Source organism: Pangasianodon hypophthalmus, chromosome 25 (genome assembly GCF_027358585.1).
Source record: "Pangasianodon hypophthalmus isolate fPanHyp1 chromosome 25, fPanHyp1.pri, whole genome shotgun sequence".
NCBI classification, from domain to species: domain Eukaryota; kingdom Metazoa; phylum Chordata; class Actinopteri; order Siluriformes; family Pangasiidae; genus Pangasianodon; species Pangasianodon hypophthalmus.
Genome location: NC_069734.1, coordinates 15964438 through 15990447, shown reverse-complemented (window position 1 = coordinate 15990447; position 26010 = coordinate 15964438). Strand labels below are relative to the sequence as shown.

The 26010-nt window shown below is 41.0% G+C and overlaps 2 protein-coding genes across 2 annotated transcripts; both read left to right on the top strand.

The window, feature by feature from the left end:
* The first annotated feature begins 584 nt into the window (after positions 1 to 584).
* Positions 585 to 5573, top strand: LOC113547412 (uncharacterized). The gene is made up of 8 exons (XM_053229366.1): positions 585 to 789; positions 1243 to 1569; positions 1650 to 2257; positions 2787 to 2895; positions 3022 to 3058; positions 4152 to 4229; positions 4332 to 4409; positions 4610 to 5573. The coding sequence occupies exons 3-8, from the start codon at positions 1936 to 1938 to the stop codon at positions 4658 to 4660; spliced, it is 675 nt and encodes a 224-aa protein (XP_053085341.1). The 5' UTR covers positions 585 to 789; positions 1243 to 1569; positions 1650 to 1935; the 3' UTR covers positions 4661 to 5573.
* A 5309-nt stretch (positions 5574 to 10882) lies between these two features.
* On the top strand, positions 10883 to 21690 carry LOC113547410 (B-cell receptor CD22-like). The gene is made up of 12 exons (XM_026947733.3): positions 10883 to 11071; positions 12008 to 12343; positions 12449 to 12673; positions 13386 to 13727; positions 14049 to 14273; positions 14378 to 14647; positions 15205 to 15295; positions 15423 to 15459; positions 15558 to 15638; positions 15719 to 15792; positions 20816 to 20862; positions 20952 to 21690. The coding sequence occupies exons 1-10, from the start codon at positions 10966 to 10968 to the stop codon at positions 15788 to 15790; spliced, it is 1785 nt and encodes a 594-aa protein (XP_026803534.3). The 5' UTR covers positions 10883 to 10965; the 3' UTR covers positions 15791 to 15792; positions 20816 to 20862; positions 20952 to 21690.
* Positions 21691 to 26010: the final 4320 nt, after the last annotated feature.

Genomic DNA, 26010 nt, shown 5'->3' with positions numbered 1-26010 from the left:
TAAACTTCACTCACTCTGTAATTGTCTCACTGGCAGCTTCTGTTAGATTACAGTAAACTCACAGGCAGTGATTCATGACTGAGTGATTCTTTATAATGAGTGATATAAATTTAGATATCTGTTCTAACTCAGTTTGCATGTTTCAGGTGTTTTTGATGAGAGCTGCTGGAGTGTGACTTACTCCACTCAGACTATCTGCTCTCTGATTGGCTCATCAGTGGATATACACAATTATTACACCTTCCCTGATCATCACAAGGTCACAAAATGTTCTGGTTCATTAAAAAGCAGGCTGATGCTGAGGCTGTGGATGTGAGAGAGGATGAGGAGTATCGGGGCCGAGTGCAGCACACACACAGCTCCCAGAATAACTGTAGAATGAGAATCACTAACCTGAGAGAGAGAGACGCTCAAACATACAGATTCAGATTCTACACTGATGATCCTCAAGGCAGATACACCGGCCAACCTGGAGTAATGGTAATGCTGTATGAGCAAGGATAAGTTAGCTATAAAGACATTCTACATTTGAAAACAACACCAAACCATGCTTATTACTTGCAGATCTGAAGGTTTAAGTACCAGACAGGTACTACGGCTGGAGCAAGAAGCTGAGCTGCAGCACCACCTGCGCTCTGTCAAACAACCCCACTTACATCTGGTACAAGAACGGACAGCGTGTTACTAACCAGTACAGAAAAGAACTGTCTCTGTATGACAGTAGTGAGGATGCAGGCAGCTACTCCTGTGCCGTAAGAGGACATGAGGAGCTTCGCTCTCCTGCTGTCTGTAAGAACTCACTTTACACTTCACTCACTCTGTCATCATCTCACTGGCAGCTTCTGTTAGATTACAATAAACTTATATTTATTGGGACATGTCTGAAAGATACTAATGTTTTTCTTTCTTGCTTTTTGACACTGGACCATCTCTAAGCATCTGTATATTCAGTCAGGGATTACTCTGTTCACCTCTGTCCACCTTGGGGATTATTTAGTATCATGACACCAAAAATTTAGGACACGCATCAATATCCCAGAGACTGCTATTCTAGCTACTCCGTCAAAGGCTAGCTTTAACTGTCCCTTTTTCCTTTTTTCACTTCTGTTTTTTTTTTTGCACTGTCCACTCCTGTGTTTTTGTTTTTTTTTTGTTATTGTTGTTAATAATATTAGCAATGGTACGTTATTAGTAGTGCTAATTTTGTGTGTGTTTTATTCAACTGGGTCGGTGTGTTTTCAGGTGTTTTCAGGTGTTTTTGGAGTGTGACTTATTTCTCGCAGACTATGTGTGCTCTGATTGGCTCATCAGTGGACATACACAGTTACTACACCTTCCCTGATCAGCTTCGCACCCCGCAGCCTGTCTGGTACGTCATATTCCTCTCACAGGACAGAGAACTGAGTCATACAGATGAGCGAGTGGAGTTTCTTAATGATAGACCTAACAGGAGCACACTGAGACTGAAAAATCTAACAGAAGGGGACTCAAAAAAATATCAACTCCGGTTAAAATCCCCTTACTCTATACAAACAGACAGCTCTGCTGGTGTCTCTCTGTCTGTCACAGGTAGCTTAAGAGTCTTGCTAGTGTCTCAGGATTGACAGTATTCTTAGCACTAAAACAAATGATGTGAGTCTCTCACACAGGTCTGCAGGTCAAAGTGGCACCCCTTGCAGTAACAGTGTCAGATTTACAAAGCATAACGCTGAGCTGCATCACCACCTGCACTCTGTCTAACGACCCCACTTACATCTGGTACAATAACGGCCAGCGTGTGTCTGACTGTAAATCTGCCTCCTGCTCTGTAGCTGCAGTCAGTGGTGCGGTCAGTTACAGCTGTGCTGTTGAAGGCCATGACAGTCTCCTCTCTCCTCCAGTGTGTGAGTGTGGATTTTACTCTCCTCAATCATAGTACATCTATATCTCTATCAAATGCTGATCGTGAACACACACCAGCTGATTCATGTTTTTTCTTTCTCATCAGATTCCCCTAAAAACACCAGTGCAGTGGTTCTTTCCTCTGGAGACACAGTGGAAGGGAATTCAGTGACTCTGAGCTGTAGCAGTGATGCAAACCCTCCTGTTCTCACCTACTCCTGGTTTAAGCAGAGAGCAGATGCAGACACACTGCTGACAACAGGCCAGAATTACACCATCAGCAACATCAGCTCCCAGCACAGCGGACTGTACTACTGCACTGCTCACAACCAGCTGGGACAGCACAACTCTACACCAACACACCTGGATGTGTTAAGTAAGTGGTATGCATTAAGATAAGTGTTTAATAAGGATGTTTCATTACTTGTGAATTGCTAAATTGCTATTTTACATGTTTTCTATTCAAGTTAAGTTTATAATCTTATTATGTATATAATTTTCAATAAATGGAATGAGATAATTGATTATACAACAGCACTGTTGAATTTTCAATTCTCAGTCAGACGTTGTTGATTAATTTTCTATAACAGCAGCTCTGACAGTAGTTTTGGCTGCAAGACAAATCTTTACTTTTTGTAATGAGGTGGGGTCAGACAAGATATGAGGCTCTATTTGCAGAAGATTACTAAAATTTCAAAAAGCAATGTCAAAAGAGATTAATAAAAGCCATTATACTGGAGGAAGTGTGAACACAAACTCCAGTGACTGAAGATTATTCAATTTCAAAGTTTTTACATGTTCAGTAGGATTTGTTTCATATCATTTCTGCTTTTAGAAGGAAAAAAAAAAAAAACACAGTAAATATTTGCCTCTGTACATGTGCTGAAAGCTCTGCTTTATCTCAGGTGACGAGGAGAGCTCAGCTGAGGTGTGGAAGCTGCATGCTGTATGGGGAGCCGCTGCACACGTTCCTGCTCTGCTTCTCTCTCTTCTTATCGTCATCCTGTGCGTTAAGTGAGTGACTGAATTCTTTATCATTACAATGAATCTGTACCGTAAACTTAATCCAGTGTTAAGTATTCACTGAATGAAGCAGGAACAGATGGAACAGCCATGTTTTTATGTTCTGTGTGTGAATAGGAGAAAGAGAGGAGCAGAGAGAGACACAGACATTCAGGTACTGAGAGAACTTTTCACTTTATGCTGCGTGTGCGGTATTCAGATCTCAGACAAAATTAACAACTGCTATTCAGAAGTTCAGCGAGAGTGGAATTTGGCAGAGACGTGGAATATGGGTGCTATTCTGTAACTGGGATACTGGATTAAATTGTGTCACGACCACTGAATCGGTGACTTTACTTTTTTGATGGCAACTTGAGGTTTAGGTCTTGGGTGGAGAGTCCTGTCGCAGTTGAGGTGACCTGCTCGTGAATAGCTCTTTGTAGCTGGATGTGTGCAGATTCCCTGGTCTGCTCACTTCTCCTCATTCAATCATTGACTGCAAAGACTTCTGTGGGCTCTCCAGACTATATTAACAATGGGGTGGAGGAGGGAGCAGCTCCAGTTGTGAGACAATATAATATATGTTATTGGGAATCTGCTGATCTTCTGTTTCAAGCATTCAACCAGGCCATTGGACTGCAGATGGTATCCTAAGGTCTGGTAAAACGTCTTCCATACCAGTGAAGCGAACTAGACTCTGACTGTATATGATACAATGTCTTTTGATAGACCATAATGCCTAAACATCACGGTAAAGGTCACCTCGGTCGTCTCCACAGCTGTGGGACGTTTAGGCAGAGGGATTAAGTGGCAGGACAGAAAAACCATGAAAAATGGCTAGAATTATGGTGTTACCTATTAAGAGGAGGAAATCGGTAATAGAGTCAATGGCTATCTGAGACCATGGACGGCTTGGTGTAAGCAAACAGATCTGTGAGCAGGTGTCACATAGTACGTGAACTCATTCTGGTGATATGGGTTCTTCTTGTTGCACCCTAAGGATGTTGTCCATGACTACCTATCTGATTGGGGTGACTATACATGATCCAGGGAGAATGGTTTCAGGGAGACTTGGCGGGAGGCAGTTCAGAGCTTTTTACTTTGTGGGAACAGGAAGTGACTGTGACAACTAAGGAAGTGTTGCAAATCTCTCAAATATACACAAATCTCCTCGCTTCTGAATATGGCCCTCTGTGTGTGTCTTCATCAAGCTCATCTACTTCCTATAAAGCTGTTCTTGAATAATGTTTTCTCTTCATTTCTCTCAGATTGTTCCAACACCAGGAGAGGACACATACAAAGCACTGAACCCCACGACTAGGTCCCCGGATTATGACACTCTGCAAGTAAGTATACAGTGTTTCTGCCTCTGTGTGTGTTAGTTACCATACACAGAGTGTTTCTTCCATTTCAGGGGGTCGTTTTCTAAACTCTTGTTTTCCTCCTAGAACGTTCACCTCTCTGACAGTGACACTTACCAAACCCTGAACCCTGCAACCATGTCTTCTGACTATGATACACTGAGGGTAAATCTGTTGTGTGTGTGTGTGTGTGTGTGTGTGTGTGTGTGTGTGTGTGTGTGTGTGTGTGTGTGTGTGTACTTTAACCCCATGTAAACCAACACTGTAAAATGTATAAGATCACATCAAATGAGAGTATGTTTGTAGTCTCTAAGTGTGGGTGCATAAGGATGTTTGTTACAGTGTATAATGTGATGTTTTTTCAGGATGTGGCTACTCGACTCAGTGAGGAGAAGTACTCCAGAACCGAAGAATGATAGCTAACAGTTGCGTGTGGTTAGTGACTTTACATTCCGCATCATGAACAGCAGAGGAACGATGCAGTGTGAGAGTTTTAGGATTAGACTTGAGGAGTAGAGTTAAACAACATTAAGACGTAACAACAAAATATTTTTCTTCTTTTGCAAGTGTCATTATTCAAGCAGCTCCTTTAGATTCTCAATTGTCTTTTTGCACATTTAATATATTATATACACATATGTGTGTGATGGCTTAGGATGACCCTTTACATGCTCAGATTTTTTAACATTCTCTACGTGATATAGCTCTATGGCTTTTCCCTCATCATTGTATCTTCTCTCGACTGATCTCTGTTCACGCCAACATCGGTGGGGAAATAATCCCTGATTAATTCAGTCACTTCTGTTCTGCTGACTAAATTCCTTGTTAATGTCTTTATTTTTCAGTTATTTAAACATTTGGAGACTCTGTTCTGATCCAATATTTGTCAATTTCATGTCTTGTAAACTGCAGCGAAAAGCTGGATAATGATAATTGATAACGAAGCAAGGAATACCAATCTTCATTAAGTTGGATTCTACTTTGCCTGATCTGTTACTGGAAAAATGTTTTAAATGTTTCTGTGTACAAGAATAAAATTGAGCCTAAAACCTTTTTTTGGACTGAATGCTATACAGAAATTCCAAATCATAATAAACTTTTCTTTACAGAGCAAATTAAAAAGAGGTACAAAGCTGTCTACTTAATACACTGTATGGCCTAAAGTATGTGGACAGCTGACCATCGCACCCATACGTGGTTCTTCCTGAAACTGTTACCACAGAGTTGAAAGCACACAATTGTATAGCATGTCTTTGTATGCTATAGCATTACAAATTATCCCTCAACTCACCAAAGCCAGCCACCCATTAAAGGACCGGACCTCTATTGTAACCTGCAAGTCAGAAACAAAACAAAACCAAAAAAAAATAAAAGACAAACAAAATAGAAAACACAATATCACAATCAAGCCAATCACCCAACACTTCAGAACAAAAGACTCTAATTCACATTCAAGTCATCTCTTGTAACAACTCAGTAATCCACTAAAGTTCTCAATAAAAGTAAAGGGCAATCATGCATCATCTGTAAAAAGAAAATATAATTCATGATTGCCATGTATTTACAATGATTAAAACATTTAAAACTGTTATAAAACCAAATTGCATACAACAGAAAACAGAAACGTCTGTTAAGACTAATTTAACAATCTCACTGTAACCACAATGGATCACAACTCTTACCTCCGACATGGCACATGGCACCACAAAGAGGAAGTCCAACCACTTCTATTTCCTCTTTATAGTGCCTGGGATAATGGGGTTTGTAGTCCAAAATAATCTGTAGTTCTAAACCCAGATTAAATGTAGTCCCTACCCTCCCTACCTTCTACCCCAGTACACTTACCCAGTGTACTGAAATAATGAGAGAAGGGCAGAACAGCTCTTAATTATTATTATTATTTTTTTATTAAAGCATTCACATTAAGAATGTAAACAAATGAAACAAATCCTAGGTCCTGCTGTGAGCTATAAGTATTTTAGTCATTTTAAAACTTTTATTATATTTCAGTAATAATTCTGAAAAGCTTAATGATTAAGGCTTCAGAGCATAGGAATAAAGAAATCAATCAGAAACAGTAACACAGTAGTGTTCCTTTATATGAACGACAAAGCTTCCTGGAAAATGATGCTCTCAGGTCCTTCTCCCATTATAGCCACAGCTTAGTCTGTAATAATCTGCTGTTATATACGTCTGTTATTGTGATGAGCCACTCACCTTTACTTCACCCTTTGCTAAGCTTGGGGCATGTCCGTAAGTTTTTCAGATAGCTGTTCTTAAGCCTCTGTTTTAAAACTCTTAGATACAGTTTGATTCTTGCCCATAGCATTTTAAGATATTGCCCCTAAGAGTAGAAAAGTTCAGTATTGTGTCCTACAAGGTTTTGTTTTAAGCCTGCTATTCTGTTTCCTTTAGATCCGGCCTTTAGGACATGAAGGTCACAAATATACTTGGCTTTAACTATTACACTGAGGAGATGCAGTGATAGTTATGAGTGTGGTCAGGTTTAGCAATACAGCTAAGAAAAACAGGAAATTGTGGTAAAGACCTAAAAGCTTAGAAGAATGGAAAGTTTTTGAAATGAAATTTTTTTTTTAAGAAATCCTGTGATACTCATTGTTTCTGCATTATGTATTTCACGGTATAGCTTTCTATGAAATCCTATAGCTAGAAACCTAAAACTATGGTTAAGGACCTGGTTTAACTCTTGATGCAAGTCAAACAAACAAACAAACAAACAAACAAATAAATAAATAAATAAAACACTCAAAAATTGCTTATTACTTGTTTAATCACCAGACTGAATTAAATAAGTGCATTTCCTAAGACCAACAGTAGATGGTGCGATTTCTGGCATCCACACAAAATGCATGAGCATGTCACACATCAATTTAATTACACAGATCTTGCATTGATTTTTATTTAGTATACATCCTCATGACAATAATTCCCGGCTAAGCCACAGATGTTATTCTGCTCTTAAGGCAGCACAGTCCATTGTGACAGCCATCTCTCTTTCACCAGACCAATAACATATTTTTATGTTATAATGATTCTGACTCTCCTCAATTATGCACCAAATACTTAAAGGAGAAGCTTGGTTAGCTTAGCTTCACAGTCTTTGCATGGGAAACAAGGTATTTCTGATGTATAGACATTAACTACTCCATAATCCCCCTTTCACTCTCCAGACCTTTACAATATTTTTTTTTTTTTACAATAGAAATGTTTCTGTACATCATAGACACACTGTCTGCACTTTATTAGATTTCATTCTGATTACTTGCTAATAAAACAAGATCTCGGTGACCGATGAACATTTGGTAAAACTTACCCAATCTGGCAACCCCATTACCTGTCCTATCCTCTGGAATTCATTCTCCTGAAAACCTTTAATCATAGAATAAAAATGTGTTTAGCATGCTCATAAACAAATGCACCGGTATAATAACCTAGTGACTTCTCATGGATAAAACAATCAGGGTGTAGTAAGAGTTCTTTCAGTGTTAAGGCATCTCAGTTTTACTCACTTCCCACTTCCCAAATTACTCACTTCCCACTGTCACTAAACAACACAAAGCTTCCTCATTCTGAAAAGTGTCATGTTTGAAATAAAAAAGAGTGATTGGGGAAAATTCCATTCAGAAATACATCAATATAATAAGTGCAAGTAAACAAAGTTAAATGGAAAGTAATGTGTATATCAGGAAGATTTTATTAGCAATAATAAAGAGCAAGAATTGTTTTTTTTTAAAAGTTGACTTCATACTGGAAACTTCACTTTTTTTTTTTTTGGCACAGTGGTTAAAATAGCAAGCCACCAAAATTTAAAAAAAGCAAATGAGGCTGTTATATTTATTATTGCGTTCCTATTGTTTTTATCCTCATTAACTGGTCACTTTTTGAATGGATTTAATCCAAACCTCAATAAATTAAAAATAATGGGCCTGATATTTGAATAGTAGTATTAGGTCCATAAAATAAAGCACTGAACACAAAGTCAAAGTGGTCCCTTGCTGTTTGGTGTAAAATGTAAGTGTAGTGATTTTAAAAACTTTAATATGATGAATTGGGTGCCATGAGCAGTGACCCCCAATAATTATGACATCACAGAGGCGTGGCTCACAGCTACTGCTCCATTATACCATTCCAAGACTCAAAATTTCACAAACACAGATAGTGTGAGTATCTCAATGCTTCAAAGCAACCAGAAAGCTGCAATTCAAGACAAAGGTACGTATATCATACACACACACACACACACACACACCAATCCAAAAAATGGATGTGAAAATAACAGAAGTTCATAATAGACTTCCTGCTCCCTGTGTGAGTGTGAAACAATGGCTGTGTAGTGGACTATATCCTCTAGGAGTTTCAGTAATACTCTTTCTGTAAACATTTAGAATCTTCTGCTTTATTCTGAATTGTCTAGAGCCAGTTTATATCCAAGATAAATCCTGAACACTAGTGTTTAATAGAAGAGTTGGTTTTTATTATTTAAGAGGATGAATTTCTAACTAAACTCTAAACTCTAACTTGTTTTTGTGTTCATGCCATTAGCAATCTTCATTAAAAATGTCCTGATAAACTTTGCTATAATTTATGGTCATCGATACTCAAGCCGGATGCACTCGTGTTTTGAGTCGTGGCTTTTTGGACAGAACACTGCACAGAGCATTAGCTGGATGCTGTAATAATATGGAGCCATTTTCAATAATCATTATATTTTTTAGGGTAGTTTGGCATAAAGCTGGAAGTGATGTAGATGATAATATAGTGCCACTCTAAGGGTCAATTTGTAAATAGACTATTCCTCCAATTTTACAACATAAAAAAAGTATGATGATCTCATTTAAATAATGATAAAGTCAATAATAATATGTCAAGGCTGTTTGTGCTATAATGTTGATGGTATTTTAGCTTTATCAGTTTCGGTGTTTCTTTTAGGTTACAGTAACTGTGCTAAATTCTTCTGTTTCTCTTCTGTCATCCTGCAGAAATGTTTCACCGCAGTTCCAAATTGATCTTGAGCATCGCACAAATCTCCTACAGGGAGACCCCCATCAGGTGGGTGTGGGTGTGTGTCTGTGTGTAATACATGTGTATTAATTCAGCAAACATGTTCTCCCTCTCTGTCTGTTACCAAAGCCTGTGAACAAGTGAGTAACATGCATAATGAACTTATCATCATTTCCTTCCAAAGTGGTGCACATCAGAAACAAATATTTTCTTTGCTCATTCTAACATACATATGGAAAAAAGGTAGATGTTGCATTAGCTGCTGTTGTTAGCTACTGTGATATATCAATACATCCGCCACATTGGAAGAGACCAAATTTGATTGTAAGACAATGCAACTTGCCTTAACTCCAACATAAACTCCCTCATAAAATCAAAACATACATTTTCTTCATTTTTCTTTTAGTAAAGTTGTGTGTAAATGTTTTTGTAGGCCAAAGCAAACTAATAATTCTCACCAGATTTACAAAAGTCTTGCTGGTTTTCTTCGTACTCATCAGCCATAAATTAGTGCATAAAAAAGTGCATACGTGGCACATTTGAGTTACATTTAGCTCCTCCCACAAGACTAAATAAGAAAACAAAAAAAAAAAGACAAAATGGAAACTAAACTGTAAAAGCATGTCTCCTAATCACAGTATGTGCTGAATCTTCCAGTAATGCAGCTCAGCCACTGCAACGCTTCAGCTTCCTTAGACACACACTAATTCTTCCTCCTTTTATAGGACGCCTTTACTTTTGTCCTAATTGAATGGCTAGTGTTCTTTGTTTTAATTCATGGATTAGTTTTGAATTGCTTTTCCTTCAATTCATTATTATCAAGCAACTGAGTTTCACAAAACGTTCCTTGAATTTGTGTGTAATTGAAATAAATAAGTGATCAGTCGAGGTTCACATTAGTGAGATCACATTTACGAATGTTTTAGGAGTAAAGTTGTTCGTATTCAGAGCTTCAACCGGTTTAATGTGATTGCTTGTTTTCTTGTTTTGAGGTGTCATATATTCTTCAAAAGCTACACAGAGTTAGTGTTTTGAATAAAATTGTAGCTTCTGATAACTGAAGTCAATTGGGCGTCCATCACCAAACATCACTTCTCCATCAAAAAAACATCACAGCACATTCCTCCTCCAGCCCTACTCCCATCATGCACCTGTAAAACAAAAGTTTCTGGCATGAACAGGAGACATTCACAAATCCATTTAATTTACATAGCAAGCTTTATTTTCACCTTTTCACCTTGCAGTGACTGGCATAATCGTTTCAAACAAACTGAAACCTGACTAGTCAGCACTCACAGCCTTTCGAAGGAACAGAGACAGACACACAGTCATAACAGAGGAAATAAAAGAGAAGCAAAAACTAAAATCAGGGCACAGTACATTTTGTAACTAGGTTTAGACAAAGAAATTAAGATAAAGAGACATTTTTTAAAGCACAAAATAAAGGAATATAGAGTAAGATATGGGAGTTAATCACACTTGAATATCTCTTGTAAAGAAGGAAACAGAAAAGAGAAAGATAACGTGATGTGAAAGCACACTCAACTTCCTTGTCTCTAGTATCATAAAGAAGCTCATCACGGCTTACAAGTGCAGTACGAGTGAAGGAGGAACAGGCTGATTAAGGCTGTTAATATTCAGTAAGATAAAAATTAAGATAGATTTATTTTTTATTTCCAAGGATATTTCTAAATTCTACATGTGGTGGATCTGTGGAAGTGTCAGCTGTCCGAAGGCCGATATCACAGTGTTTTACAGAATGTCGAGAAATATTGCAGTAGCAGCAATCCTCGTGTTACTATCAGGTAAACTTTTAAAATATTTCAGCACTTTCGATTGTTTTTCTGTGCTGTTGTGTCACTACTGCAACAGTTCAGAAAAGCTCTCAACACATCCGTTGAAATTTGACAAGACATGGTTGCAGGAAATAGCATTTGTTAGGATGTTGCAGAGGAAAAGACGAGAGTGATGGAGCAAGAGACAAAATGAATCCTTGCAACTGATTAAAAATCATTTAACATTTACAGATATCAAATCACATATATAATACAATAATGTCCTATGTCTTTCTTTATCTGTGTGAGTTTATTTGTATTGTTAATTCTATAAACCCTCATAACATTTTAAAAAAAAATTTTTCATTTTCATACATCACTGACTCACCCGCTGTGTGTGACTGAGAACAGCAGCAGCAGCAGTGATTACAATTGTGGTTACATTCTTGCTGGTCAGTGCAGGAATCACTGTATAGTGTGTTTAAGACTTATTTTAATTTCTGCTTCTGGTATGTGTGTAAATGAAGAGTTCAGACAGGTATTTGTTCTAGAGATAGGCTGGACATTTGACTATAGCCTCGACGAAGCCTTCATGACTAAGGTTATCAAGTACCAACTGCTCCTGAATAACATCTCAAAGCTTGGCTACAAACACAGACTTTTGGTCTTCATAAATCGCAGCTTAGGGCGTGTCCATAGACCGGTCATCAGGGGCTTACAGCTGGTAGGGGTGCCTAAAAGGATAGCTAAACAGCTAGCAAAATACTGTTCAGTGTCTATCACTGGCAGCCATTATATATGGAGAAGGTGCTGTTATTTACACCCTTGATCATCTCAGGACAGTCTGTGTTTTAACTGTAGGATGGTGGAGTTTTCTGCAACTCTATTATTTACCTGCTGCATTACTGCTTGCTGAGTGGAAATAAATAAATTGTTTACATGTGTATGTGTGTGTGTGTGTTCCAGGAGTTCAGGCTCAGCACAGTGTAATTCTCTCCTCTCAGAGTCTCTGTGCCGTTACTGGATCTACAGTAAAAATCTCCTGTACATTAAGAACACCTGATCACTCCAGTGTCACACAGAGAGAGTGGTATCGAGTCCAGAGCTCTGAAGGAGAAGCACGAGTCCTGAGCAAAGATCCACAATACTCAGGACGAGTGTCTGTAAGCACAGTGACGTCTGACTGTGAGCTGACACTGAGGAATGTGAGTGGGAATGACTCTGGAGTTTATAATTTCAGATTTAAAACACAGAGAAGTGACTGGATATCAGCCTCATTTGGAGTTCATCTGACTGTTACAGGTAACTAACACACACATACTATATTATATATGTAGTAATACATAATATGTATTTCAGTTATGTAGTATTTACAGAATTATGGTACATGATGTGAATTGTGTGTAGACTTGCAGGTGAAAGTGGATCCTAACACTGTAGGACAGAGAGAAGTGAAAGTGACCTGTAGCTCCACCTGCAGCCTCAGTACACAGAGTTTCTCCTGGTACAGGAATGGCCAATTCAGCAGATCTACCAGAGACACCTCCATTGTGCTCGACTCCACCCGTCCATCTAATGGGGGCAGCTACTCCTGTCAAGTATATGAGAGTTTACACCGCTCTCCCCCAGTGTGTAAGTGTCAGAGTCAATCTGTCCTTCAGCATCAAACCTCTGCTGATAATTAAACATTTAAGGAAGTTTTAACTCATTAACTATTTACTCTAATATTTTTATTTCATATAACAGTAATTCTACAACATTTTACTCAAGTGAAGGTATCAGAGTATATTTAAAAAAAGACAAATATTTGGAGACTCTTTACAATTCTATTCAATAACTAATAGGTAACTATGCAGGGACTAAGCAGGAATGAATGAGTAGTACTACATTAACACCCACTTCGCTGCTACTAGCTACTAAGGAATACTGGGTAATTACTCAGTAAGTAATAATCAAGTGACGGTTATGACTTAATAACTAACTAGAGTCAGCGCCACAGATTATAGCTGAAATGTTTACCAATGACTTGGTATCTCTTTTTTGTCGAGGACACAAACATTTTATCAGGAGAGGATAAGGACCGTGGCTACACAGTCGTCCCTCCCTGGGAATTCATATACTTGTTCATCTCCTTATCGTGTATGCAGCTAGCTAATTAGCTCACCATACGTCATTATATTATGTTAGCTAACACATTTTAGCCTAGTCAATTAAGTTGCATGGGATTGGGCAGCACACTGGAGCTTCAATTGCCCAGTAGACGAACTTTATCATTTGTCCACCTTGTATCTGTATTAGATTTATTCCACAGAACTCAGAGTGTGTACCTCTCTGTGTGTTTCAGGTGTACTGGGTAAAGAGTGTTGGGGTGTGACTTACACTCTTGATCATGTGTGTGCTCTGAAAGACTCATCGATTGATCTCCCCTGCTCATATAAACACCCTGCAGGCCACACAGTGATAAAATCAGTGTGGTTCATTAAAGTGCAGGCTGACGCTGAGGCTGTGGATGTGAGAGAGGATGAGGAGTATCGGGGCCGAGTGCAGTACACACACAGCTCCCAGAATAACTGTAGTCTGAGAATCACTAATCTGACAGAGAGAGACGCTCAAACATACAGATTCAGATTCTACACCGATGGGGGTAATTACACCGGTGACTCTGGGGTCTCTCTGTCTGTCACAGGTAACGCTGAGTTCTTATCATTGTGATAAACAAATATTACTAGAATGGGTCATACTGAAGAGCTCAGTGAATAAACAATGGGATGTCCAACAAGCTCATATAGGTGTGATGGTCAGGTGTCCACAGACCTTTGGCCATATAGTGTATTCTGACATCTCTACTTTAGGCAAAGATAAATATATTTCACAGAAACAATGTGGAAATGGTTTTACTTACTTTACGATCTCGCCTTGTCTTTCTGCAATGTTGGTGATGATAAAAACAGTCAGTCTACCTAAAGATGTCTAAACTTTCACTAGAAAAATTTCCTCATTATTTCAGGTCTGCAGGTGATAGTGAGTTCAACAACAACAGACGGAGAAACAGTAACACTGAGCTGTATCACCCCCTGCACTCTGTCTAACAACCCCACTTACATCTGGTACAAGAACGGACAGCGTGTGTCTGACTGTAAATTTGCCTCCTGCTCTGTAGCTGCAGTCAGTGGTTCGGTCAGTTACAGCTGTGCTGTTGAAGGCAACGACAGTCTCCTCTCTCCTCCAGTGTGTGAGTGTGGATTTTACTCTCATCAATCATAGTACATCTATATCTGTATCAAATGCTGATCCTGATCCTGATGATGACCGGCCAGGTATTTTATTTCTAATCAGATTCCCCTAAAAGCACCAGAGCAGTGGTTCTTTCCTCTGGAGACACAGTGGAGGGGGGTTCAGTGACTCTGAGCTGTAGCAGTGATGCAAACCCTCCTGTTCTCACCTACTCCTGGTTTAAGCAGAGAGCAGATGCAGAGACATTGCTGACAACAGGCCAGAATTACAGCACCAGCAGCATCAGCTACCAGCACAGCGGACTGTACTACTGCACTGCTCGCAATCAGCTGGGACAGCACAACTCTACACCAACACACCTGGATGTGTTACGTAAGTGTCATGCTTTAAAATAACTGTTTAATTAGGATGTTTCTTTACATGTGAAGTGATCAGTGGTCACCACCTTCTCTGCATCAACAATTCAGAAATGATGCTTTCTAGAATCTACAATCAAACAATTTTAACTGATTATACCAAGCACTGATAGAAAATTAATCACAGCAGCTCTGACAGTAGTTCCAGCTGCGATACAAATCATAGCTTTATATTAATACATTGGTTCTAATACTTTATCATTTCTATAGTAACAACTTACACAGGAACTTGTATGGCTGACGCTCCACATAATCTAATACTACTAATACTAATTATAAATAGATACAAATTGTAAGGAGATTAGCATTAACATTTATGGATGGAGTCTCTAGTGAGACAGTCAGTAATTTTTCAGACACTGGAAAGTCTTCAGGACAGAGGAGTTTGCACATTCTGGTTTCTCTGTAAAATGACAAGCTGTCATTTTTCAAGAGAGAAAGTGAACTGAGTGAACAGCTGTTTATAACTGTTATAATGGAAGTGATAACAGGAACTAACTTGATTTCACTCAGCTGAGGTGTGGAAGCTGCATGCTGTATGGGGAGCTGCTGTACTCATTCCTGTTCTGCTTCTCTCTCTTCTTACTGCTGTTCTGTGCATTAAGTGAGTGACCGAATTCTTTCATCATTACAGTGAATCTGTACAATAAAATTAATCCAGTGTTAAACATTAGCTGAATGAAGCAGGAACAGATTGAACAGCCATGTTTTTATGTCATTTGTGTGAACAGGAGGAAGAGAGGAACAGAGAGAGACACAGACATTCAGGTACTGAGAGAACGTTTCACTTTATGTCTTTATCTTCATCAAGCTCTACATAAAGAATGAATATGAATAAATGCTAAAGAAGTTTTCACTTCTATCAGAGTATTCCAACGCCTGGAGATGATGACACATACACATCCCTGAATTCCATGAATATGTCCTCGGAATATGAGACTCTGCAGGTATGTATACAGTCTTTGTGTGCGTGCGTTATCATGCACCATTCCATATTTACTTCCCTAAACTCTGATTTACACCCTAGAATGTTCAAGGATCTGCTGTTGACACATACACACCCATGAAACCTCTGATGTCCTCCGATTATGCACATTGATTGTAAGTTTATACACTGTGTGTGTGTGTGTGTGTGTGTGTGAGTGTGCATGTCTGAATCACCAGGGGAGATACATTTTATTCCTGTTTCACTGAAATAAATAAATGCATTTCCTAAGACTGACAGTAGATGGTACAATTTAGTATGAATAGCTATTGATATTTCATAAAGATAGAGGGGTGAATTTCAGGTTTGAACCCCTGTGAAATATTTTCCAGTTCCAAATACTTATTCCTGTATTCCAACAAGGATGTGGGACCCAGAAGCAGAACACAGACAAAAGGGCAGAAGGTTAAATGGGTTTTATTGAAGGTTGGTGTAGATTGGAGTGTGTGGGAAAGGAGCGTGGCTCGGCGCGTTGGGGCCGGGGCTCAAACTTGGGTCAGAGGGCTGATGTGGACCAGCTTTAGTCGGGAAAACATGAAAGCAAGGGTGGATTCGCATGGATCTGGTGAGCTTGATTCTGACAACAGGGGTTAATAACGCTCTCAATGATGAAGATAGATAGCGAGGAGAGAGTTTCTTGGAGTTAGTCTTAAGCGGGATATCATTGGATGAGATCCACACTTTCTGACCTGGCTGGTAGTTGGGTGCAGGAGGCCGATGGCAGTCAGCCAGGCAACGGCCAGACCTCTCTTCATACCTTGCAGCGGCGGCAAATGTGGGCTTGCACAAAGGGAACTGAATGTCATTCTCCTGGATGGGAAACAAAGGAGGCTGATAGCCCAGAGAACACTCAAAGGGGACATACCAGTGGTTGTACTGGACAGGGAGTTCTGGTTGTACTTGATCCAGGCTAGCTAGGAGCTCCAGGTTGAGTGTACCTGTGATACACCCTGCTTCCAACTGATTGGCCTGTTCCGCCTGACCATTGCCCTGAGGGTGAAACCCTGAGGACAGACTTACAGTGGCACTGAGAGCATTACAAAATGACTTATATACCTGAGAAATGAACTGTGGTCCACAGTCTGAGACAGTGTCCTGGGTGATACCGTGCAGCCGGAAGACATGGCTGACCAGGAGGCTGACCAGGATTTCATTTTTACTGTTCGAAGGCCCCTCCTCTCAATTTTCCCAGTTGACATTGAGGATGCCGCGAGCCATCCACCTGTACAATAATTAGAACGGGGAAAACTCCGTGGAGGCTTCCAGGACTTCTTGTACTGCAAAATAACAGGGGCTCTAGCCACTTATCCCAATTCCATGCATAGTCAGGAATGAACCTAAAAATCATGTTTTTAGTGTTCTATTAAACCGTTCAACCAGCTCATCCATCTGTGAATGGTTAACACTGGTGCAAATCGATTTAATTCTCAACAATTTGTACAGCTCATGTAGTGTCTGTGACATGAAAGATGTGCCCTCATCAGTTAGGATTTCTTTCAGGATCCCAACTCAGGAGATGACATGGAAGAGTGCCTCCAAGACACTGCACACTGAGATGTTACGTAGGGCCACTGGCTCCAGGTATCGCGTTGCATAGTCCACTAGAACTAGCACAAAGTGATGCCTTTGTGCAGTCTGATCTAATGGCCCAACGAGGTCCATATCAATTCTTTCAGAGGGGACCTTGATTATGGAAGGGTTGCAATGGCACTTTTGGGGTAGCAGGTGGATTCACCAGCTGCATTCGCGACATGCCAGATACCACCTGTGAACATCGCCGCGAATGCCCGGCCAATAGAAATGAGCCAGTTCAGTGTTTTGTCCTGTACTAAGTGCCCTGCCATCAGATTATGGTGAGCCGCCTGGAATAACCCTTCCCAACGGCTCTTTGGGACCAACGATTTGGGTCGTTTCTTCCTGTGTTTGAGTGTCCGATATAAGCTCGATATAACCCATCATTAATGATTGAAAAATAGGGGTGGGAGAGCACAACATTAGGCTGAATTTGCTGACCATCGATTACTCTCACTTGGTCAAAGGCATGCCTCAGGGTCTTGTAGTGTGACTGCTCCAAGGGGAAATCCCCGAGGAGAATCCCTGCTAAGAGGGGAGGAGCAGCCCCTCCTCACTCTCTGTGTCCCCCTGACATGGAGCTGACATTGACGGCCGTGGCACCCCTCCCCAGCCAATCCTGTGCACATTCCACACCACCTCTCACTACTGCAGGACCTATCTATAAACATTTCTTTCTCTAATGGTCGAAACCCTGGCCAATTTGTCCCCAGGATCAGTGGATTAACAGCTGCCTCCTTTTATATATGTTTTTGATTGGTACATACAATGAAGGGTTGCTCAGCCCCCTCGAACCGGTGTCTCCACTCTTCGAGCATCAGCTGGGCCTTCAGCAATTCACAACTCCCTATGTTGTAGTTGTGCTCGGTGGGGGACAGACGGCGAGAGAAGAAGGCCCACAGGTGCAGTTTCTGGTCTGGGGCTGCACCCACCCCCGAGTCCGAGACATCTACCTCCATTATGAACTGTCGACAGGGATCAGGCTGAATTAACATGGAGGCAGAGGTGACAACTTTGAGTTCGGCGAAGGCGTGATCCACTTCAGGGGTTCAAATAAAGCGAGTGGAGATGAGCCTGGTTAGGGGTGACGCTACCCGGCTGTAATCCCTGGTGAAGCGACAGTAAAAGTTAGTGAACCCCAGGAACTGTTGTAGCTGCTTCAGGGTCGGTCTTCACCTGCCCACTGTCATTGACGTACCCCAGGAAGCTGACCGAGCAGGCATGGAACTCGCGCTTTTCCGCTTTCAGGAACAGAGGGTTCTCTAGCATCCGTTTCAGGATCTGACGGACGCCCAGGGGGAAGTGGAGGGTCAGATAATGCCTGCAGCGAGGGAGTCATTGATGTACTTCTCGATGGCCTCTTTCCAGGTGACCTCTCCCAGGTCATGGTAATCAGGAGGCACGGCCAAGAGGTCAGGGGGAGCCAAGGCCGGCGGAGACCCTGCCGCCACGGCCGATTGCAGACAGGATGAGTGATGGAAGGAACTCCACTTGGTTATCTTCCCTGCTGACTAAACTATGTGGGGGGTTGTGCTTCCTCAGCCACGAGTGTCTCAACACCAACTGAGTACAAGAGAAATAAATGAAGTTCAGCTGGACATGTTCACAGTGGTTGCCCGATAGGACCAGAAGTAACGGGATAGTACAGTGGGTTATAAGAGCCAAGAATCTCCCATCCAGGATATTAACAGTGAAGCCAGCTCCTTATCCAGAAAGCTGCTGTCGGCGCCCGAGTTGACCAGTATGAGCAAGTGTGAGCAGGGGAATGGAGAGCTAGCTGTGATACAATGTGGCTTGGATTTGGAGATGGAGTAGGGGGACCAAGGCAGGGGAGGTTCAGCTCACCAGCAGCCTCCTCTCTACTGGTGAGCCCCCCTTTTGTCCAGAGCAGGCATGTTGCCAGAAAATGACCCAGCTGCCCACAGTACAGGCCCTGACCCGCCTTCAATCTTCAACCACGCTCGGCAGGGGCCCTGGACGGCTGCTCAAGGGTCACGGTGTCCGGTGAGTGGGAGGGCAGATGGAGGACAGGTGAAGAATGGGGCCGGCTGGTTCTCACCCTGTGCCATTCCCACATGTGGTTATCCAGCCTGATGGTGAGGGAGATCAGCCAGTCAATGGAGTCCAACTCATCCTTGAGGGTCAGTTCATCTTTCGTGTGTTTGTGGAGCCTATTCAGAAACACCCCCTGGAGAGCCATCTCATTCCAGCTGGACTCGGTGGCCAGGATGCAGAAGTCCACCAAATATTCTGCCATATTTGAGCAGGTGTTTGGCGGCCTCCTTTCCTTTAACAGGATGGTCAAAGACCCTCCTTAGCTCGGCGTTGGAGGAGGAAAGGGAGGACCACAGAGCTGGCTGCCTGTCCCAGATGGCCGTGGCAGCCAGCTCTGTCGTCCTCCTTTTCCTCCTTAGCAGCCCATTATGTAGGAGACCTTGGCTTTGTCATGGCACATGTGGGCACTGGGCGAACAAGATGGTGCACTGGAAGAGGATCGGACTTACATTTGTCTAGATCACCCGCTAAAGGTTCAGGGTCAGGAACATGGGCTTTATGCCGTGGGGGGCTGGGAAAGGGAGCAGAGGAGGCTGCAGGTACGGGCTGACCGGGCTGGGGCTAGGGGGCGTCTGGACCATTTGGGAGGAGATGTGGTTAAGGTGCTGGCTGAGGAGCTTGATCTGGCTCGCCACGGTGCAGTTGCTTTCGGTGAGTTCACGGAGCCGTTGGTCCTGCTGGCCAAGGAGAACATTATGGCTTGACAGAGCTGAGTGCAGGGGATCTGCTGGATCCCTGTTGGCCAGACCATTCTGTTATATCCAAAGAGGATGTGGGACTCAGAAGCAGAACACAGACACAAGGGCAAAAGGATAAACGGGTTTTATTGAAGGTTGGAGAGGATAGGAGTGTGTGGGAAACGAGTATGGCTTGGTGCAACTGTCAGGGCTGGTATTCGGACTCAGGTTGGCAGTGTGGCAGTCAAACGCTGTCTGTGAACCACAAAGCTGAACAAAAACACGAGAAGGTGATACTGCACTGGAAGCCGGAACGATCTGGCCACGAGTGGCTCGAGGACCGGAGTTTAAATTCATGCCATCTGATGAGGAGATGGGAAGTAGTTGTGTTCACTTAATCAGGAAGAGGCGTGAATTGGAGTGCTATGCCCAGAGACACACACATACACAGACAGACAGAGAAATGAGAGGGAGAGGCAAACACTGGAAATATGAAGTAGGGGGAAAAACAGGGGGGAAAAAATGGTAACGCGAAAACAGAGGAGCCAAGCCCGATCCTACATTTGATTCCTACATTTTGCTTAGTAATTGTGATATAGTGATATAAATAGGATTAAGCAGTGTGGATGGGTTTCCGTTTGAAAAGCAGCTAGCTACACTCTGAGTTTTTTGTTTTGTTTTTTTAAACAAAATCGTGCCCTGTATGTAACACAAAGGACTCGGGAGAAGTGTAAGACTCCATATGTGAAAGTCTATTAAATTGAAAAACTAATACTCATTCCGGTAAACCAAGAGTGTAAAATGTATAGAATGTTTATTTTTGTGTATTTTACAGAAGTGACAGGTTCAGATGGTTGAAGCCTGTAGCCAGGTCCTCTGAGAGTAAGTCTGTAGTCTGTAAGCATGTGTTTGTGTACAAGGGTGTTTGGTATAGTGTATAAAGTGATAATATCCTGTGTTTTTTTTTTCAGGATGTGGCTACTCTACTCAGTGAGGAGAAGTACTCCAGAACTGGAGAATGATAACTAACAGTTCCATTTGGTTAGTGACTTTACATTCAGCATCATGAACAGCACAGGAAGGATGCTCAGGGTGAAAGTTTTAGGATTAGAGATGAGGATTAGAGTTAAACAGCGTTAAAACGTCACAACTAACTAAATTCTGTCTTAATTAAATGTCATTCATTTATGTTATTCAAGCAGCTCCTTTAGTTTCTAAGTCGTCTTTCTGCTCATTTAACATATTACATAAAACCCTTCACACTGACGTAATTTGACATTTTCTACTATACATAGCTCTACAGCTTTTCCTCATCATCTCTTCACTTGACTGATCTCTGTTCACGCTAACATCAGAATGAAAATAATCATTTATTAATTCAGTCACTTCTGTTCTGTTATTAAATTCCTTGTTACTGTCTTTTTATCTGTTTAGCTAAACATTTTACTCTGTAATTGTCATTGTCATGTGTCGTAAACTACAGTAAAAATCTGGCTAATGATAATGATAACTGATAATGATATCAACCTCCATGAAGACGAATTCTATGTTGCCTGATCTGTTACTGGCCAATATTGAAAATGTTTCTATATACAAGAATAAAATTGAGCTTTTGCAGGACTGAATACTGTATACTGTTGAAATCATAAATATTTATTTACACAGGAATATTAAAAATAAGTACAAACCTCTTTACGTAATATAGAGAACAGTCCCTGTCATTTAAAAAATGTTAATAATAATAAAATTAAGTAGAACTTGTGTTCCATTATTATTAATTGCAACATAAACAATTAGATTTTAAAATATATAAATTGTGCAGAATTGTGTCAGTAGAGACCAACTCAAATTGTGCAGTAATCTGTTCAATCTAAAAGTTGCAGATATGGACAAAATATTATATCGCAAAGTATAAAACATCCCTTTGGCGAAGACTTGATGTTCATAGTTAAAGATCAGCCTGTGTGATACAGACTAAAATGATTTGTGTTGTTTAGATTGTTTGAGTTTCCCGTTTCTTTCAAACACACACAAACTCTCATCAGAAGTGACTGAGATTTATCACGATGATCACAGCACACAATACCATATGTAGAGGTTGCTTTGTTTGCATATCAGCCCTTTTCAAATATATTGGTATAATGTACACTATATGGCTAAATGTATGTGCACACCTGACCATCACACCCATACCAGTTGCCATTTCCTGCCACACACAACAGTATATCTATAATCTACACAGACTGGTACGAAAAACAAAAAATATTGAGTGACGGAGAGTTCTGTGGGTGGAAATGCCTTGTTGATAATAGAGGTCAAAGGAAAATCTACAGATTGGGTCAAGCTGCCAAGAAGGATATAGCAACTCGAATAATCACTCTTTACAACCGTGGTGAGCAGAAAAGCGTCTCGGCATGCACAAAACATCGACCCTTGGGGTGGATGGGCTTCAACAGTAGAAGACCACATTGATTTCCACTCCTGTCAGCCAAGAACAGGAATCTGAGGTTATCATGGGCACCTAGTCTTTTTCCAATGTTTGACTGTCCAGTTTCGGTGAGTCTGTGATAGCCTCAGATTCTTGTTCTTGGATGACAGACGTGGAACCTGATGTGGTCTTATGCTGTTGAAGTCCATCGATCTCAAGGTTTGATGTGATGTGTTTGATGTGTTGATACTTTTCTGCTCACCGTGGTTGTAAAGAGTGCTTATTTGAGTTACGACACTCAAACGAGCTCAGATCAATCTGGTCGTTCTCCTCTGATCTCTCTCATCAATAAGGTGGTTCAGCCTGCAGACCCTGACTGTAGAGATCGTTGTTTGTGAAATTCCCAGGAAATCAGCAGTTTCTGAAATACTCAAACCAGCCCATCTGGTACCAACCTCCATGCCATGGTTAAAGTCACAGAGATCACATTTTTTCCCCATTCTGATAGTATTATTAATGTTCTGATATGAACATTAACTGAAGCTCTTGACCTATATCTGCATAATTTTATACATTGTGCTGCTGCCACATGATTGGCTGATTGGATAACTGCATAAACGTGCAGGCGTATACACTGAAGAGCCGTAACATTAAAACCACCTGCCTAATATTGTGTAGGTCTCCCTTGTGCTGCCAAAACAGATCTGACCCATCAAGGCATGGACTCCACAAGACCTCTGAAGGTGTGTTGTGGTATCTGGAACCAAGATGTTAGCAGCAGTTCCTTTAAGTCCTGTAAGTTGCGAGGTGGGGCCTCCATGGATCAGGCTTGTTTGTCCGCCACATCCCACAGATGCTAGATCAGATTGAGATCTGGGGAATTTGGAGGCCAAGTCAACACCTTGAACTCTTTATCATGTTCCTTAAACCATTCCTGAACAATTTATGCAGTGTGGCAAGGTACATTAACCTGCTGAAAGAGGCCACTTCCATTAGGGAATACAGCTGACATGAAGGGGTGTACTTGCTCTGCAACAATGCTTAGGTAGGTGGTCCGTGTCAAAGTAACATCCACATGAATGCCAGGACCCAAGGTTTCCCAGCAGAACATTGTCCAGAGCATCGCACTGCCTCCGCCAGCTTGCCTTCTTCCCATAGTGCATCCTGGTGCCATGTCTTCCCCAGATAAGCGATGCAAGTGCTGGCTGTCCACATGATGTAAAAGAAAATGTGATTCATCAGACCAGGTCACCTTCTTCCATTGTTCCATGGTCCAGTTCTGATGCTCACATTTGCAGAAAGCTGCGATGCACTGTGTGGTCTGACACCTTTCTATCATAGCCAGCAATAATGTTTTCAGCAATTTGTGCTAGAATAGCTCTTCTGTGGGATTGGACCAGACAGGCTAACCTTCGCTCCCCATGCACATCAGTGAGCCTTGGGCGCCCATCACCCTGTCGCTGGTTCACCAGTTGTGCTTCTTTGGACCACTTTTGGTAGATACTAACCACTGCTTACTGGGAAACCCTCAGTAACCCAGTAACCAGTACTCCAGCCAACACAATTTGGCCCTTGTCAAAGTGGCTCAGATTCTTACGCTTGCCCATTTTTCCTGCTTCCAACACATCAATATATGCCTAATATATCCCACCCCTTGACAGGTGCCAGTATAATGAGATAATTAAAGTTATCCACTTCACCTGTCAGTGGTTTTAATGTTATGGCTGATTGGAGTAGGCATTCCTAATAAAGTGGACGGTGAGTGTATATACCGTGTATATACTGTATATATAAGGAAGATTTTATTAGAAAAAAAATTATAATAAAGATCAAAAATGGTCTTTTTAAAAGCTGACTTCAGACTGGAACCTTCACAAAGGGATCAGTGCAACATGTTTGTGTAAAACAATGATTCTCAAAGTGGGGGCCGGGGAGCCTCAGGGGTCTGTGAAGTGTTATATTTATTAGTGAGTTCCCATTGTTTTATCCTCATTAACTGGCCACTTTTTAAATGGACTTAATCCAAAACTCAATAAATAAAAAAAAAAGTAGGCCACTGATAAGGCTATGAAGAATAATGTCAGCTTGAATCTAATGACAACTTTAATAAAAATATGTTCTGTCAGTAGTCAAAGTGACCCCCCCCCCCCCTCCCCATATCATTATGACATCACAGAGGCGTGGCTCACGGCTACTGTTCATTCCGAGACTCAACATTTCACAAACGCAGAGAGTGTGAGTGTCTCAATGATTCAAAGCAACCAGAAAGCTGCAGTTCAAGACAAAAGTATGTACCTCTCTCTCTCTCTCTCTCTCTCTCTCTCTCTCTCACACACGCACACACACCAATCCAACAAAGTGTGAAACAATGGCTGTGTAGTGGACTATATCCTCTAGGAGTTTCAGCAATACTGTTTCTGTAAACATTTAGAATCTTCTGCTTTATTTTGAATTGTCTAGAGACAGTTTATAGATAGATCCTGAACACTAGTGTTTAATAGAAAGTTGATTTGGAAGATTATTTAAGAGGATGAAGTTCTAGCAGAAACTCTAATTAAACTCTGACTTGTTTTTGTGTTCATGCCATTAGCAATCTTTATCTTTGATTAAAACTTCGATGGATATTCAGTCGAAATCAAGTTTCCAATACTGTACAGCTTTTATATATGTAAAAAATAAAACCAACAAAAACAAGGTCGCCTGAATGATTTGTTGTTGTTGTTGCTGTTGTTTTTAACCAGGAGCGAAGTCTTGCACTTTCCATGTGCTTGGGTTTCCACTTGGGTTTCTGATACTGCCTTCTCTCTGTTAATTTTGCTTGAGGCTATGTAATTAATACCGCTCTGCCCCACCACAATCTACGGTCACAAGCCACTTTGGATACCTCAAAGTTTTGCACTTCACAAAAACAGTTTATGCCCAAGTCTCACACTTGCTTCAGTGGATAATCTAATAATGAAATACTGTTGACTTGTACCTGAGAACTGCCTCAGTAATCATAAAGACTGTCCTGTACTTATCCCAAGACTCTTATTCACAATCTGCTCATACTGAACATCTTTTTAGCACACTTACTACTGTTTGGATTTACTCTTCTACATCTGTATACTGCAATGATTTGTGATCTCACTATCCGATGTCACCCAGAAGAGGATGGGTTCATCTTTGAGTCTGGTTCCTCTTAAGGTTTCTTAAATCTAAATCTAAATCTGGAAAACTAAAGAACACATGAAGAAAGTATATATAAAAGACACAAAAATAAATTTATTAGCATTTAAACCAAAATAAAATGAAACCAAACACTAATGGAGCAAAGAAAGTAAAATGTAGATAGAAGTAAACTGAATTGTTAATCTAAATTTCTATTCCCTAAAATCCTGAACTGCATCCATAATTTTAAGTTAGAACAGCGTACAACATTATAAGAGCATTACAATACACTATCGAAGCAATAATACTGCTACCACTACTCTAATAAAATGTTAAAGCCATCTCTTTTCTCCAGTTTGATTTGGAAACAGTATTGATGGTTAAAACAGAGATGCAGAACAGAACCATCACATCTCTCTCAGGTTTTTCCAGTTACTAGAAGTGCTACCTCT

What these genes read in the sequence shown, in the direction of transcription:
- LOC113547412 (XM_053229366.1), top strand. Translation starts at nt 1,936, where the DNA reads ATGCTGATCGTGAACACACACCAGCTGATTCATGTTTTTTCTTTCTCA. An exon ending in AACACACCTGGATGTGTTAA is followed by an intron (nt 2,258 to 2,786) that starts GTAAGTGGTATG and finishes GCTTTATCTCAG; the next exon opens with GTGACGAGGAGAGCTCAGCT. An exon ending in ATCGTCATCCTGTGCGTTAA is followed by an intron (nt 2,896 to 3,021) that starts GTGAGTGACTGA and finishes GTGTGTGAATAG; the next exon opens with GAGAAAGAGAGGAGCAGAGA.
- LOC113547410 (XM_026947733.3), top strand. Translation starts at nt 10,966, where the DNA reads ATGTGGTGGATCTGTGGAAGTGTCAGCTGTCCGAAGGCCGATATCACA. An exon ending in AGTTCATCTGACTGTTACAG is followed by an intron (nt 12,344 to 12,448) that starts GTAACTAACACA and finishes AATTGTGTGTAG; the next exon opens with ACTTGCAGGTGAAAGTGGAT. An exon ending in GGTCTCTCTGTCTGTCACAG is followed by an intron (nt 13,728 to 14,048) that starts GTAACGCTGAGT and finishes TCATTATTTCAG; the next exon opens with GTCTGCAGGTGATAGTGAGT.